Here is a 14,825-nt window from a genome sequence, read left to right on the forward strand (position 1 = left end):
CTTGGCGGAGTGGGGAGGATTTCATGAAGGATGGATCTCATTTCAGGGCAGGATTTGAGGAAGTCGTATCCCTGCTGGAGAGCCACATTCAGAGTCTGGTCCAGTCCCAGAAAGTATCCTGTCACAAGTGGGGCACTTTTGTGGTTCTTCTGTGGGGGATTCTGGGTTTGAGGGGACGAGGAAGTGGCTCTGGTTATTTGCTTCTGTACCAGGTCAGGAGGGTAGTTGCGGGATGCGAAAGCTGTTTTCAGGTTGTTGGTGTAATATATATATATATTATAATAATCTGATACACAAGGCCTTTGAGCTATGATTAAATGTTCAGATCAATGAATTCAATTTTCCTTCATTTCATACTGTGAGCCACCATAAGATCAAAGATGCATATGCAACACTGTCGTTATGATGATGAAAGGTTACAATAGAAATCGGGTTAGGCCACAGATCATAATAATATCAAATGAGTGGCTGTAACAGAGAAGATTTAGGAATAAAAGTAGAAAAAAATCAACATGAAATAACATGAAAAACTCTACGTAAACACCAAAGGAATGATTGTCACCAAAATGATTTTGTATCTGCAATTTGGTGTCTTTTCTTACACTTCTGTCCACTTCATATATGCAGCTGAATATACAGGATGAATTTTATGATTCACCCAATCACATAGTAGAGAGGTCACACAGGTTATCTTTAGTTAATACTAGCAAGCAAGAAAAAGTTCTGAACCTCCCACTTATTTGTAAAGGTACCTCCTGTTGTACCAATGGCGTGTTAGGAAGTTGTAAACACAAAAATATAACACTGAAGACCATGAGAAACATTATTACAATATAAACATCAAAGGGTAAACCATTATTTTAAAGATTACTGAAGGAATTAGAAACCAGCAAACATGTTTGTTTTTAGAGTGGCTGACCCCCAATACATGACCTAACTACACGAAGACTATGATTTGTTCTTTAATATTGTGTGTCCTGGTGTAGATGTCAAATTGGGACAGATGATTGTATAGATGTGGCGGAGGAAGAGGTTTAGCAAAAATGTTAATTTTTAACACCAAGGCAGTAAATAAATCTCAATCATTGTACCAGAATCCTAAAATTGAGATAGAAATTAATGAAGTGGCAAAAGTATGAGAGAAAGACGTTGCAGGAAGAAGGGAATTACAAAGGGAAAAATATAGAAAATGACGAACTAAAATCTGAGGCTTACTGTGATTTAGCATCAATTTATTTTCTACAAGACATGAACTTATATTTTTAACTGCAATATTTGATATACTGCTGATGTTGCACACAACATTATACATATCATATATGGCTGCACCTATAATATTCTTCCACAACTTTAATATTTCTGGACTATTCTTTGTTTTATATATTTTTTTATTGCGACAAATCATCAATCAATACTTTTTCTATATGGTAAGTAGCTGTCTTTCCACATAGTAAAAGGCATTTAAGGACAGTAACCTCTTAATAAAATACTGAAAATCTTCAAACTGCACCTCTGTATTACTTCTATCTATAATCATCACTCAGATTTAAGCATTAATCATATCCCTTAATGAGTTGTCAAATTCACTCTGCATGAAATTCTGGCACTTGAGATTGCACTTGGCCTATGACAGCATCTTGAAGGTCTGTGATGAAGTCAAGGTATAAGGATCCAAGCCAGTGAGCCAAGGATATAGGGCAGATGTTCAGAAACTTCCTATTTGAACTAACATAACAAATATTGTGTTTTCTGGGCTGAATGTAACCAAATACTGTCATGCAAAAATAAGACACTTTTAGTCAAGAACAACGCTGCTTGTTCTGTATGGCTTCATGGCTTCAGAATTATTGCATAAAATGCAAAAGAAAAATCCTTTTAGTATCTCAACAAAAAAAAAAAAAAAAAAAAAAAAAAAAAAAAAAAAAAAAAAAAAAAAAAAAAATTTACTAAGCATAAAAATTTTGGATGACAGTGTTTGTTGCACTTGTTTTTGTTTATTGGGCAAGGTGGTATGACCTGACACAGTTGACTGATGTTTTGTTTCTGCATTAGTAAAGGCAATCTGTGTCTTGTCCTCTGTTATGATTCTGTTCAGTATACCTTCTCCTTCTCAATCTTAACAAAAGAGGAAATTCAGAAAACAGTCCTCTGCAGAGTTTTGTGGTTCTCTATAAACAGTTTTGTAAGGCAACAAGCACAGGACATGTAGTAACCTTATTGTCTATTCATGGTCTCATGCAAAGCATTCTGAATAATCTGCAGAGAGCTCTCAGACAGTTGAGAAATTGTTAAGTGCTGGTACCAACAATTTTTTTATTTACATTTCTTACCAGTTAGCTGCTGATTACAGACAAACAGTCACCTTCCATTCTTAAACAAATAAAAGATATCATTATCACAGAATACCATTCATCACATTCAGTCAAAACACATGGTAAGTGTGATGGGTATCAACAGCTTTTTGCCACTAAAAGCAGAACTTATCCACATATGGTGAGATATTCAATTGTGGTGCTCATTTTGAATGGCTACTCTAAGCAAACAAAAATAAATGTGGCTTTCTCATTTTCACAGCTCTAAGCACACTGACCAACTGTGCGAGTTCACTTCATAAAACCAGAGGTTTCTCTCCTGACAGCCCTTGTCTAGCAACATAGAGAATACACAGATATAAATAGTGAGGATGAACGAGTCAGACTTGTAAAGGAGGCTAAGCAAAGCAGAGTGACTGAAAGTTATGGGGTAGATAAACAAAACTGGAATCATACAAACTCTATACTGTTTATAAAATCTTTTTCTTGGTTTTATTTCAAAATAAAAATATCACTTGACATGTCTTAAGTGTCTGCACTAATATCCAATTAACAGGATTTCATTATTAAACTTTGATCATTTAAAAGGCATTAGCCACACTTTTAATAAAAAAAATGAAATTAATTACCTGTTCTAGCAAACAAGAAGGCAGAATATGCACCAAATAATGTTGTGTATGCGAACTGGAAACCTGTAATATTTACAAATACACTTATTCCATTCTTTATTTTACAAGTACACAAGCACATGAAATAAGCTTTTTTGCACAAAAAATAGTGAATAGTGCAAGAATATTAATAAATACTGTAACATCCAATCTATTACATGAGTTTTTTCTCATCAATAGTGATCTACAAACCCATGAACAGTAAGTATTTACATTTCTGGAGATGAAGCTGTATCTCAGGACCATTTCAAATCCATCAGTCAAAGAAGGCCAATCTGTGGCGTCTCAGCCAGCCTGAATGAATCTTCATTTGTCTTGGCAATATGCGAACTGATTGCCCATTGTCATCTCAAATATTCATTTTTGGCAGATAATATGTGACAGAACACCATTAATAGAACATATGATTCACATGCAAATGTTGATATGGTCTTTGTCCCCTTTAGTTCATATTAGGTCACAAGGAGACAGGCAAACCACGTCCTGTTGTGTCCCTGCCAAAGAGAGCAATGCAGGAGTTACTCTCATGGCACAAAGAAAATACAATGAATGAGCGAGCACGTGATTGATTTACTACTCAAAACAACACAACTTTGTAAGATACCATTGCAGCATTAGAACAACAACATATTCATGAGATGCTTATTTATTTAAATTGTATGACCTTTCAAGTGAGCATGTGTGCACTCTTCAGCACAGCCTTAAGTGAATAACTAATATGGCCATGAGTACCACACAAAATGTCTCAAAGTATTTGTGGTAACAGATCTTTTTTTTCAGTTTTAACAATGCAGACAAGAATACTGGACTAGTTGTAGGGCAGATTTTGCTCTCAGTAAATGAAATAACTCTTTCAAGATTTACTTTGACAGATGGCTAGGACTGTTACTACACTGATGGAAATGAATTTTGGCTACAAAAAATATATAAACAAGATTTTCCCTTTCCAGCGGTGGTAAAAATTGAAATTAACTTTCCTGAAAAATTAAAATGACAATGAGTAAGTTATAAAAAAGCTATGCACACGACACACAACAAAACCATTTATGCGAAGTATTAATCAGAACAATGATTGTTTTTACTGACACTCTTATATTTACACAGCAAACTTTTTAACAATTAAAGAAGTCCAAAAGCACGACCCCTTACCCATTCCAGAGTGATAAGGAATCAAACACAGCACACCTTGAGTAACTACAACATGCACTTTCTTCCAATTGTCAGTTTGTTTAATCACCTTTCTGTCTGTTATAAATTTCATCATATAATTACAGCAACATCATTAATGTCTAATATATCCACTAGCTGCTTTTGGAAATATTTGCAGAAAACTTGGAAGATGAGAATAATGTTGGGACACAAAACTAAATTGCAAAATAGCACTGAAACATAAAGTAGACCTACTCTTTATAAACAAGCACCACTGTACTGCCTGGTTTTCAGCCAATTTTTGCTTTTCATTATACCAATAATAAAACACTGTTTTGTCCTTTTCTTAACAAAGTGAAGAGAAGAGAAATGTACAAATAATGTACGATTGTGAGACATAATTGCTGGCCAGTACGTACCTTCAGGAAGCCTCGTCTTCCCATCGGGTGGATGTGTCTCATCCTGGGGTCCGAGTGTCCTACGTTCCTTTCCCCACCTTTCCCACCCCTACTTCTTCCCCCCTACCAGTAAAGAACTAATAGTTCTAAAACCTAGTAGTTTTAGTTATATCGGAGTATTTCTAGGGTAAATTGGTAAATGTGGGTGTCACTTTACCTTACAAATAATTTGCAGTCGCAGTTCTTGAGAGGACCTGCTATGCAGTGCCATTAAACTGCCATGTGACTTCATCTCCTTTTGCAGCTGGAGGGGGTGCTGAAAGCGACTCTGAGCTTTTTACGCTACTGAATTAATGTAAACAGGTTTGTGACAACTCTTTTCTATTATAACAGCAATTTTTCTGCTGTACATTTACTTTTACAATTGTGGGTGATGCAGATCACTCTTAAATAGTAGCTGACAACAGGTCTTAGATGTGTAACGCTTTGACTTTAGAGACCAAGATGATAGAATGATAGTTCTTGAGTCATCTTCATTTTTTCAGGCATTGACATTCTTACCCGCACCTTTTTCTCTGTGACTTCCAACGTAAAGCCAAGCTACAATGCCAAAGCATTAGGAGGGCTCCACAGCAGGTAGACACACACAGTTCCTTGTTGTGTGTTGTCTATCTCCTGCGCCAATGGCTTAATGGCTTTCACACCCCACAAGCACATATTCTCTCTCTCTCTCTCTCTCTCTCTCTCTCTCTCTCTCTCTCTCATTAGGGCTCTATTCGAAGTGGGCCTCATCACTGAAGATTCCAAGCTGAAGATGTGTCTGGAGTCTCCTGGACAATGGGGGGATACTAACCTGATTGTCACAGACCATAATGCCTGACAATTAGGAGCTATGGTCTGGGGTGCCCTATCATTTCACAGCAGGGCCACTTTGGTTGTCAACCGCGGCACACTTACAGCACAGTGGTACTTCAAAGATATTCCACACTCCATTTTGTTGCCCTTCATGGAAAGCCATTCATGGCAGGCATTTCAGCAAGATAATGCCCTCCTGTACATGTCAAGAGTTTCTACTGCTTGTCGTCGTGCTCGCCAAACCTTACCTTGGTCAGCAAGATTGCCAGATCTCTGCCCAGTTAGGAACATTTGGAGCACTGTGGGAAGGGTTCTCCATACAGCTTGGGATTCTGATGATCTAATGTGCCAAATGGACACAATTTTTTATAATATGCTCAGGAGGACATCAAACACCTCTGTCTATTAATGCCAAGCTGAATAACTGCTTTCATATGGGCCAAAGGTGGACCAGTGTGTTGTTGACTCGATTTGCAAAGCTCTTTTTCTTGAATAAACCATCCAATTTTTCTGAAATTGCGGTCATTTGTTTGTCTGCACATGTACATCACATTTACCAAGTTCCATCCCATCTGGATAATTGCTCCATGCTGCTTCTTCTCCTTCTCCTTCTTCTTCTTTTTCTTCTTCTCCTCCTCCTCCTCCTCCTCTCTTTTTTGTCTTAGAGTGTATTTTAAACCGAAGTGTGCACAGTGGGATGTTCCATAATTAAAAGCTACGTAAACACCATTTTGAGTTTCCACAAACATTTTTCCATCAGCCTAAGCAGTTAGTAGTGGAACAAGTTACTCCCTACTATAACCATGTTACATCACAGTATCTATTGACAGTATTACAAATTTCATCTCCTGATGGAAAGTAATAGCTAGCAATTCTGTCTCAGAATGTTATAGTTTTACCAAGAGAATTTTCCTTTGGATATATAGGGTGATCACATAGTCTTGCCCTGATTATAAAAATTTATAACAGAATAACCATTTGACATAACAAGTTACATTTGATGCCATTACATAGGTTAGTGTTACTGGCTGTTGTGACCATAACACCGACACTGGCAAAATGGTGTCAAAGCAGGAGAAAGCGCAATGTGTGCTTTGGTTTCACGAAACGAAATCGCCCATCAGTGTTCAGCATAAATTTTGAGCTGCTTATGGACGCAGCCCTCCTGACGTTAAATCAATAAAGTGATAGTATGCAAAGTTTAACGAAACAGGCAGCGTTGAAGATCGTCCTCGAAGTGGCAGGCTTTGTGTGAATGATGTAACTGTTGATCTTGTTTGGCAATCATTTCAACAGAGTCCTTTTAAATCAACTCGTCAAGCATCACGTGACCTTCAAATACTGCAAGCAAGTGTGGTGAAGATTCTCCGTGAAAGGCTTAGGTTGAATGCTTACAAAGTGCAAACTGCGCAGGCCTTGCAACCGAATGATTTGCTGACATGTGCTGAATTTGCAACTGAGATTCTCAACGGGATTGATAGCGCTAACAATTACTTAAAGCGCATATGCTTTACCGATGAATCCACCTTTAATGTCAATGGAATGGTAAACAGGCGTAATGTCTATATATGGGGTTCAGAGTCTCCACACGTTACTGTACAGTTACAGCGAGACAGTGAAAAAGTGAAATTTTGGTGCGGCCTCATGTAGAACAAGGTTTATGGACCCTCTTTCTTTGTGGAAAAATCCATTACTGCTAACATTTACTTAGACGTTTCACAAAAGTTCATTGCCCCACAGTTAGAAGAGTATCAACCATGGACAATTTTCCAGCAAGATGGATTGGAAGGAACGATCCAACACCCTAGTCACCCCACTCTCCAGATTGACCTTTTTTTCTGGGGCTATATCAAGGATAGAGTATTCGTCACACCAGTTGCTGATGATGACAAACTGAAGAATAGGATACAAGCTGCTGTGGGTACTGTGTCAGAACACATGTTACGAAACACCTGGCAGGAACTGGAATACCGTCTCGACATTCTCCGAGCTACCAAGGGAGCACATGTTGAGGTTTACTAACGTAAGTGGTCTTAAACAAAAAACTAGTAACACTAACCTATGTAATGGCCTCAAATATAATTATTATGTCAAATGGTTATTCTGTTATAAATTGTTATAATCAGGGCAAGACTTTGTGTTCACCCTGTATATGTTTAGTATGCATACCTCAAAAAACTGAGAAATTGATCTTCCAACTAGTAATGGAAGTTCTTAATTTGGAACAATAAAATTCAGAATAGTTCTTATGCTAGTGCTATTAGTGATACTGGTCCTAAAATATTTAAATTCTATCAGCTCCGAAGCAATTGCCCACATGACAACATGAGCCAATAATTTCGCAGCAATCAATGTGTTTGTATATTTTTCTCACAAGTAATACAAGACAAAGCATTGCAATGAACACTTCCTGCTGAGCATCAGAAGAGTAAATGAGCATTTCCAGGCAATTCTCTATAGGATCTTGCAAACAACATTGTTCACTTAAAAGTTTAATTGACAGCAGAATGTACCAATAACAGCGTGGTTCAACACAGATAGTTGTTAGTAAGACTGATCAGTTTCCATTCATTCTGTTTTTATGAGGATATCTATCCCTTTCCACAAAATGAAGCCAAAACCATTATATGCTTTGCTAAAAAATAAATGTACTGGAATTTTCTCTTAATAAACAACATTAAAACAATTAAAATGTCTCTCTTTACTTAATCGGAAGAAACTTCTATGGCAATTTGTAGCTGAGAACGGAAAAGACAAGAATGGGGTAGTGCAGTAATTAAAAAAGCCCATCCTAATGAACAGAGCATTCAAGAAAGGCGTGAAGAAACACACAACAAATTGGAAATGTTTTTAATACTCCTGAGGGTAAATTAAAAGAAACTGCAGTGGACAGAGAGAAAATCTGAGGACTTATGGAAACAGTGCATAAGAAGTTGGTACTGCAGCAGAAAGAAAGAAGATGCGAATATTGGCACAAAAAGAACAATATGAGGAGAGTGGTAGAGAAAAAGAAAAGAAGAACTATATTCCACAAACAATATGGTGAGAAACCATTGTTGATCACCAAATGGGTAGTTTGTTAGTAAGAAGGCACAGTGAATCACAATTCTGGAAACATTTAAAGAAATATTATGAGAACTGTGTTCAGACCTCAGGGAGATAAACCTTGACTCACATTAAATGGAAGATGAAGTTACTAGGTAGGTGTGTGTGTGTGTGTGTGTGTGTGTGTGTGTGTGTGTGTGTGTGTGTGTGCGCGCGCACACACACACAAAGACATCAATACCCTTTCTTTTTACACTGGAAACACAACAAGCAAAAATGAATATTACTCTTACTGCATTCTCTTCATATCTTTCAAAATATGAAATTTAAACTATTTAAATTTTGTCTGTTTAAAAAATCTGAAATAATCAATTCTTTTTTTTTCCCTAACAGCAATTGGCTCTACTTGCCTCTCCACAGTATACAAAGAATCAAACATATTAGCATCACCTGCCTGATGCACTACCAATGCACTGCCTCAAAATGTTCAATAGCTTCCACAGCTTGTCTACTGCATGGCACAACTGCTTCTTGTCATCATCCTCATCCCGAATCACCTCTCTCTTCCCTTCTTCAAAATATTTGGTAATGATACTATCAATTGTTGCATCTCTGGAGTGATGACTGAAGTGTCAACAACAACAACATACTCTTGAAACATAGACGCTATGCCAAACACAGACAAATCTGTATGCTCAGATAAATCTTCTTCCAGTGGTTCCTGTGTGTTTTCTGTGAACTTAAAATCCTGCTTTCATGAAACAGCTACAAATAGTTAAAGGAGTCATCCATCCATGCTTTGGCTACATAACACATAGTATCCAAAAGTGATATAGTTAAAGATTCTGGGCCTGTGCCATTATCGTGCATAAACAGTGTCTTCAAGATAAGAATTTTTCTATATTTCCATGTAAGTGAATGGATAATTCCCAGATCTAATGGTTGAAGCTCACTTGTACAATCAGGAGGCAGGAACACTAATTTAATATTTCTGAGCTGCAGATTGTCAGGGTGTGCTGGACATCTGTCAAGTAGCAGCATTACTTTCCTATATTTTGCCCCCATTTTAGCATCCAGTGCATGCTTAGTGGATGTGAAGATGGAACTGGGCACCCATACAGCGCTGTTGGAATCATGTACTAACAAACCAATCTCCAATGAATTTATCCAAACAATCACATGCTGATGGCTGAATGTATTTATGCTTTTTTGCCATGGAACCAGAATGTCTCACACTGGCTAAGATGTTGGGCCAATTTCTCACAGTCATGTTCAGGGGGAAAGTGGAAAGTCCTAGTTTCTTCACTAATTGAACTTGTGATCCAACATGCAAACCTCCACATTGTAGAAATCATCATTTTTTTTCTTCCACAGAAAGATGTTTCCTATCTTTTGTAATCATTTCACTCGTAGGCACTGATTCAAGTTACCGAAGAACGTGACTTTTACACTAGTGTCTATTTGCTCATTATTAACGGTATGGAACTATTTTTTTTGGGGGTCATGGTTAGAATTACAGCTCCCTTATTGCATTCAAAGAAGCAGTCACTGTACGGATATGGTTGAATATAAATTTTACTGATTACTCTTAGTGAAGTTTAAAGTAATGGCACATTTTGTTTCAGAAATCTTAATTAAATATGCAGTAGTTATTTTTATTTTTTTGCAACAAGAAGACATCTTGCCTAGTTCTTTTTGTAAAATGCTGGCACAATTCGTAACATTTCCTCTCGACTGTCTTCTGTTTTTAAATGCAGCAACTCAAATGATCTGATGGTAATGACTTTAGTGGCAACCTTCGTTCTGCTCATTGCATTGTATTACAACAGCTTTAATTTAATTCCACAGTTATTTATACAAATAAACATCACTTCTGAAGATGGCTGTCTCTATAACGGGCTTTCATGTGAAATACGCTAATCCATAGTAAGCACACTGTCTTAGGTTGGTACCACCTGATATCAGACGTAGACCTTCCTCCTCAAGATACCCCATAACAAGATGACAATTTCTGCTCTCTCACAATGACTTGTTGAGCTCAGTGATGATCTTGTGAGCAAAAAGCTGTAGATTTCATGACTATTGTTCTCTGTTTACAAAGGCTGCCAAGTTTTGTCCAATACTATATTACAAATTTTATTTATCATAATTTTATAATGATTATCAATAATAAGTCTTACATTAGAACATGAATATCTTTTTAATATGGTTTCACAAAAGACTTCTGCTTCCATGTTTCATTTACGCCACTGGACATGATCAGAATGAAGAAGGAAACCCATGTTGGCATGTACTAGCACTCACCCACTGCCTTCATGAATCACAAAGGCAGCGGCCGAGTGCTAAGACACACAAACATGGGACGTGGGTTTCCTGCTTCATTCCTATCATGTACAAGGGTGTAAATAAAACACTAAAGCAAAAGTCTTTTGTGAAACAATACTTAAAAGATATCCGTGTTCTAACATGAGACTTATTACTGATAATCATTATAAAATTACCATAAATAAGCCTTTGAACACATTATTGGTTAAAACACTAATGCTGGCAGTTTTCATAAACAGAGAACAATCGGCACCAAATCTACAACTCATTGCCAACAAGATCACTCACTTCAGGTATGTCCTGGGTGTGAAAGAGGGCAGAAATTGTCATCATGTCATGGAAAATCTTGAGGAGGAATGTCTATATCTGACTTCAGGTTGTACCAACGTAAGACTGTGCATCTAGTACAGATTAGCGCATTTCATGTGGAAGTAACAATGATTCATGAAAGCCCATCATAGAAATGGCCCTCTTAAAAGTGGCGTTTACTTCTATAAGTCACTACGATATTAAAACTGTTGTAATACAACACAATGAGCAGAAGAAAGGTTGCTACTAGAGTCACTACCATCAGATCATGATTATTGTTAAGACAGTGACTCAGTATATCTTCCCACCCTTCCACACACTGTCAACCTGTAATACAGGCAGCCATTACCAAACATGTCGACAATTAAAATATTGTTTACCACACTAACACTATATGACCAATAACTCTGCTTATAGCCTGTGTTTTCTGCTATGTTCCAAGGCTGACTCTGAGCATAAACACAATGCACTTTTTGCAGAAATCTGTATGAAAATCAATGTCAAAGGTCATGATAATGTCAAAAAAACTTAAAAAACATGGGAAATGTTGCAACAAGGAATCGTTAATGATGGGAAAGCATTGTATTGAGAGAATAGGACTGACAAAAGCGAACATAAAAAAATGGGAATACATAAAATAGCAGGAATCCAAAAATGTGGCTTTACTGTACATACATAATCCAACTGATAATGGAAGTAAGTTTGCTGTTCACTCTCATATGAAAGCCCACTCAAACAGAGCAGAAGGGTCTGCTAGAGTGTGTCATGGTAAAAAGGAACTAAAAAATGTTGTAATTTAATCTCAAAGATACAAGAAGAAAATTTGTTCAACTGTCATACCAGAGGAATATTCTAAAAATTTTTTTTATCATTGAGATGATAAAGGACTAATTTCGAGATTCTTTTATTACTTCTAGTATTAACTACCCTTTTGTTCTGATGTGCTGGTGTAAAGACGTACTGTATAGTTTCATGTCTATGTGTGTGTTAAATGCAGGTGTTAAATGATGAAAAATGTGTTTTATAATTTCTGTCAAGATCAAGCGTAAATCCCATACCAATGGAGTACAAATTATTCTGTTAATTCGAGAAGGTGAATTTTAGATGGAGGCGACGATCTTTACAACGGTGCTGCTCAACAATAGAGGTATGTGACTGTGCTCACTACTTTCCTTTGGTGGCCGCTAAGATTAATTTCGAAGTGTTTTTGCCGAGACATTCAGAACCTGCAATCTTCCTTTTCATATAAAAATAGGAGTCCGATCAAAAAAGAAATATTCTTAAATTTAAATAATTGCAATTCTTTTTCCCAGGCCACGGGGAATGACAGAAAGTACATGCCTCTACCCTGATTGTACGTTTGCAATCTCTGAGTGTGTTATGACATAATTATTTTACACACACACACACACACACACACACACACACACACACACACACACACACAATATTAAGATAGATCTTTCTCATCAGATCGCAACCACTTGTACGCAAATGTACGTACCCTCTGAATGTGTCTAGTCAGTTGTGCGCATTGTGCTAAAGCTTTTCTGTTAATATTCTGTGGATTGCATCTCCGCAATTAATTTTTGTTTATGCTGCAAATCACACTTCACGCGAAGTATTTATTACGCAAGTTTCAGGCTCCATTTAACGTCAAAAAAATTTTGAAGTACGGCTGACTAAGCAAACCACTACAATAATTTCATATCTCTACAAATCAGTGAAAGAAAAAAATCCATAAAAAGTGTAAATGAAGATCACAAAAGAATGTGGTCTCGGTAAATATAAGAGAGAGAATCATCAAGAAGATGACAATGGCAACGAAAAGCAGTGAAATAGCAAACTAATAAAAGTTTGAGACTGTGAATAGCTCGTACCGGGTCAGAACAGCAACAGTGTAGTGAATTAAAAAGAGCAACAACAAACAGGGGTGAATCCTAATGTAAACAGTACACATACTAGGTAATAGATATGGACTTAAGTTTCATGTGATTGTTTTGGAGGAAATTTCTTGTAAGAGCTTGGAAACGTTAACAAATGTCAAGTGCACAGAGGCTGCTAAATGCTATATTGGCTGAAAAGGCACAAAAAGATTGGTATATGCAACACATAATTATACATTCTTGCTTCTTTCCAGGGAAAGAAATGGTTATCAGATATTCTCCTGTTGGCTACCAGTGATGTTTGTGACAAACATCATGTGCCTCCATAATAGTGGAAGATGAATAACTAATTTCACTACAGTTAACACCTCAAAAAATTTACAATGGTTTCATATACAGATTTGACACTATGATGCATTTGCTGTAGCACTGTCGTGATGTAAGATAGTCACTACTGTGCTTTCAAACTCTCACATAGCTGTGTGAAAAGTTAACAGTTATCACAGAGAGCAACAAAATACTTAATATACATGTGATGCACCAGTGCAGTTACTGCTTGAGCATATTCAAGAATATCATAAAAAGAAATATTATTTAAATGGAAGTTGAGAGAAAATCTGGAATAAAATAACATAATGAAATGCAATATCTTTGATCAATAAACACTACAAACAATGAATATTACACAATTACACATTGCCATGAAACTGAAAACCAGAAACTAACAGTCAAACTGTGTTATCTGAAGATGCTTCAGAGATTTATTTAAATGTTAATTTTTAAAAATTTCTGTTAACCATACAATAATTACTGTTCATGTAAATTTATGAAGATGGTCATATTAGTCACGAAAAATTTGGACTGGTCAATCTTCAAAGAAATATGCTGAATACCTTAGATAACATTTGCACTTAACATAATTTCAAGATCGGCCACTAAAATTATTCTGGGTATGTGACCACATGTAAAATTCTCCAATCTTTCAGCCATGGTTGCAAATGGCCTTTCTCAGGTTTCTTTAACTACTGAATGAAAGAAGTTTCTTATACACTGGCAGAAGGGGCTGTAAACATAATCTGATAGGATATTGACGATGAGGAGGAAGGATGTTAGATGTCCATTATTGGCATTTGCATTACTCCTTTTCATTGGCAGAAATAGATGTTCTTGATTGGTGTTTGTTTTATTGCTTTCCCCTGGTGAAAACAGAGGAATTATGAACAAGTGGCAGTTATGACATAGTGCTCTCTGCTTGCTGCCTAGTGCCGGCCGTGGGTGTGCCAGTACTCTGCGTACCTGCAGCTGCTGGGGCCTACCGCACACCTGTGTGTGCTGCTCTGCACAAGCTGCTGTTCTGTAGCACTGTTACTGAAAGCAGCCAAGATGCCGAAAGTCTGTACCTGTGTGCTCTATTTCAGAAGATTATTTTTAATGGGGACAGTAGGGAACTCTATAACGAATGGGGCAGTGAAATGTGCTCTCCTACTGCATGTAAATGTGGCTTCAACTACAACTACTATACATGTTAATTATAAGGCTGTCTGTCGGAAGGCATTAAACAGACAGGGCATTTCAATATTTCCACTTATCTTCCAGTCTCCAGTTGTAGAGGTTGAAAACATGCCATAATATTTTGCATATTTGAACTGACTTGTGGGCTAGTATAAGACTGATGAATAGAGGTCCATCATCTTTACACAGTTTTACAATTTTTTTTGCTACTATTCTAGGTTTTCTTCATTAAGCTCTTAATGCAACACACACAAAATATGCATTGTTTGGAGGAAAGACAAAGCTGTAACTAAATGTGACATAAATCAGTGATCACTGTTGTGCACAAACTTACATTTTGTTGTTTACGCTGTTAAATGTGTGTGT

At 36.9% G+C, this 14,825-nt stretch overlaps 1 protein-coding gene across 2 annotated transcripts in view; it reads right to left on the minus strand.

Annotated features, from left to right (window-relative positions):
- The window catches only part of LOC124794742 (CAAX prenyl protease 2), a 109,434-nt gene that overhangs the window by 3,445 nt on the left and 91,164 nt on the right, over positions 1–14,825 (minus strand). For both annotated transcript variants that reach the window (XM_047258350.1, XM_047258349.1), the window contains one exon: positions 2,942–3,004. In XM_047258350.1, coding sequence (XP_047114306.1) covers positions 2,942–3,004 — 63 coding nt within the window. The remainder of the gene's footprint in view (positions 1–2,941; positions 3,005–14,825) is intronic.

Source organism: Schistocerca piceifrons, chromosome 4 (genome assembly GCF_021461385.2).
Source record: "Schistocerca piceifrons isolate TAMUIC-IGC-003096 chromosome 4, iqSchPice1.1, whole genome shotgun sequence".
In the NCBI taxonomy this organism is placed as follows: domain Eukaryota; kingdom Metazoa; phylum Arthropoda; class Insecta; order Orthoptera; family Acrididae; genus Schistocerca; species Schistocerca piceifrons.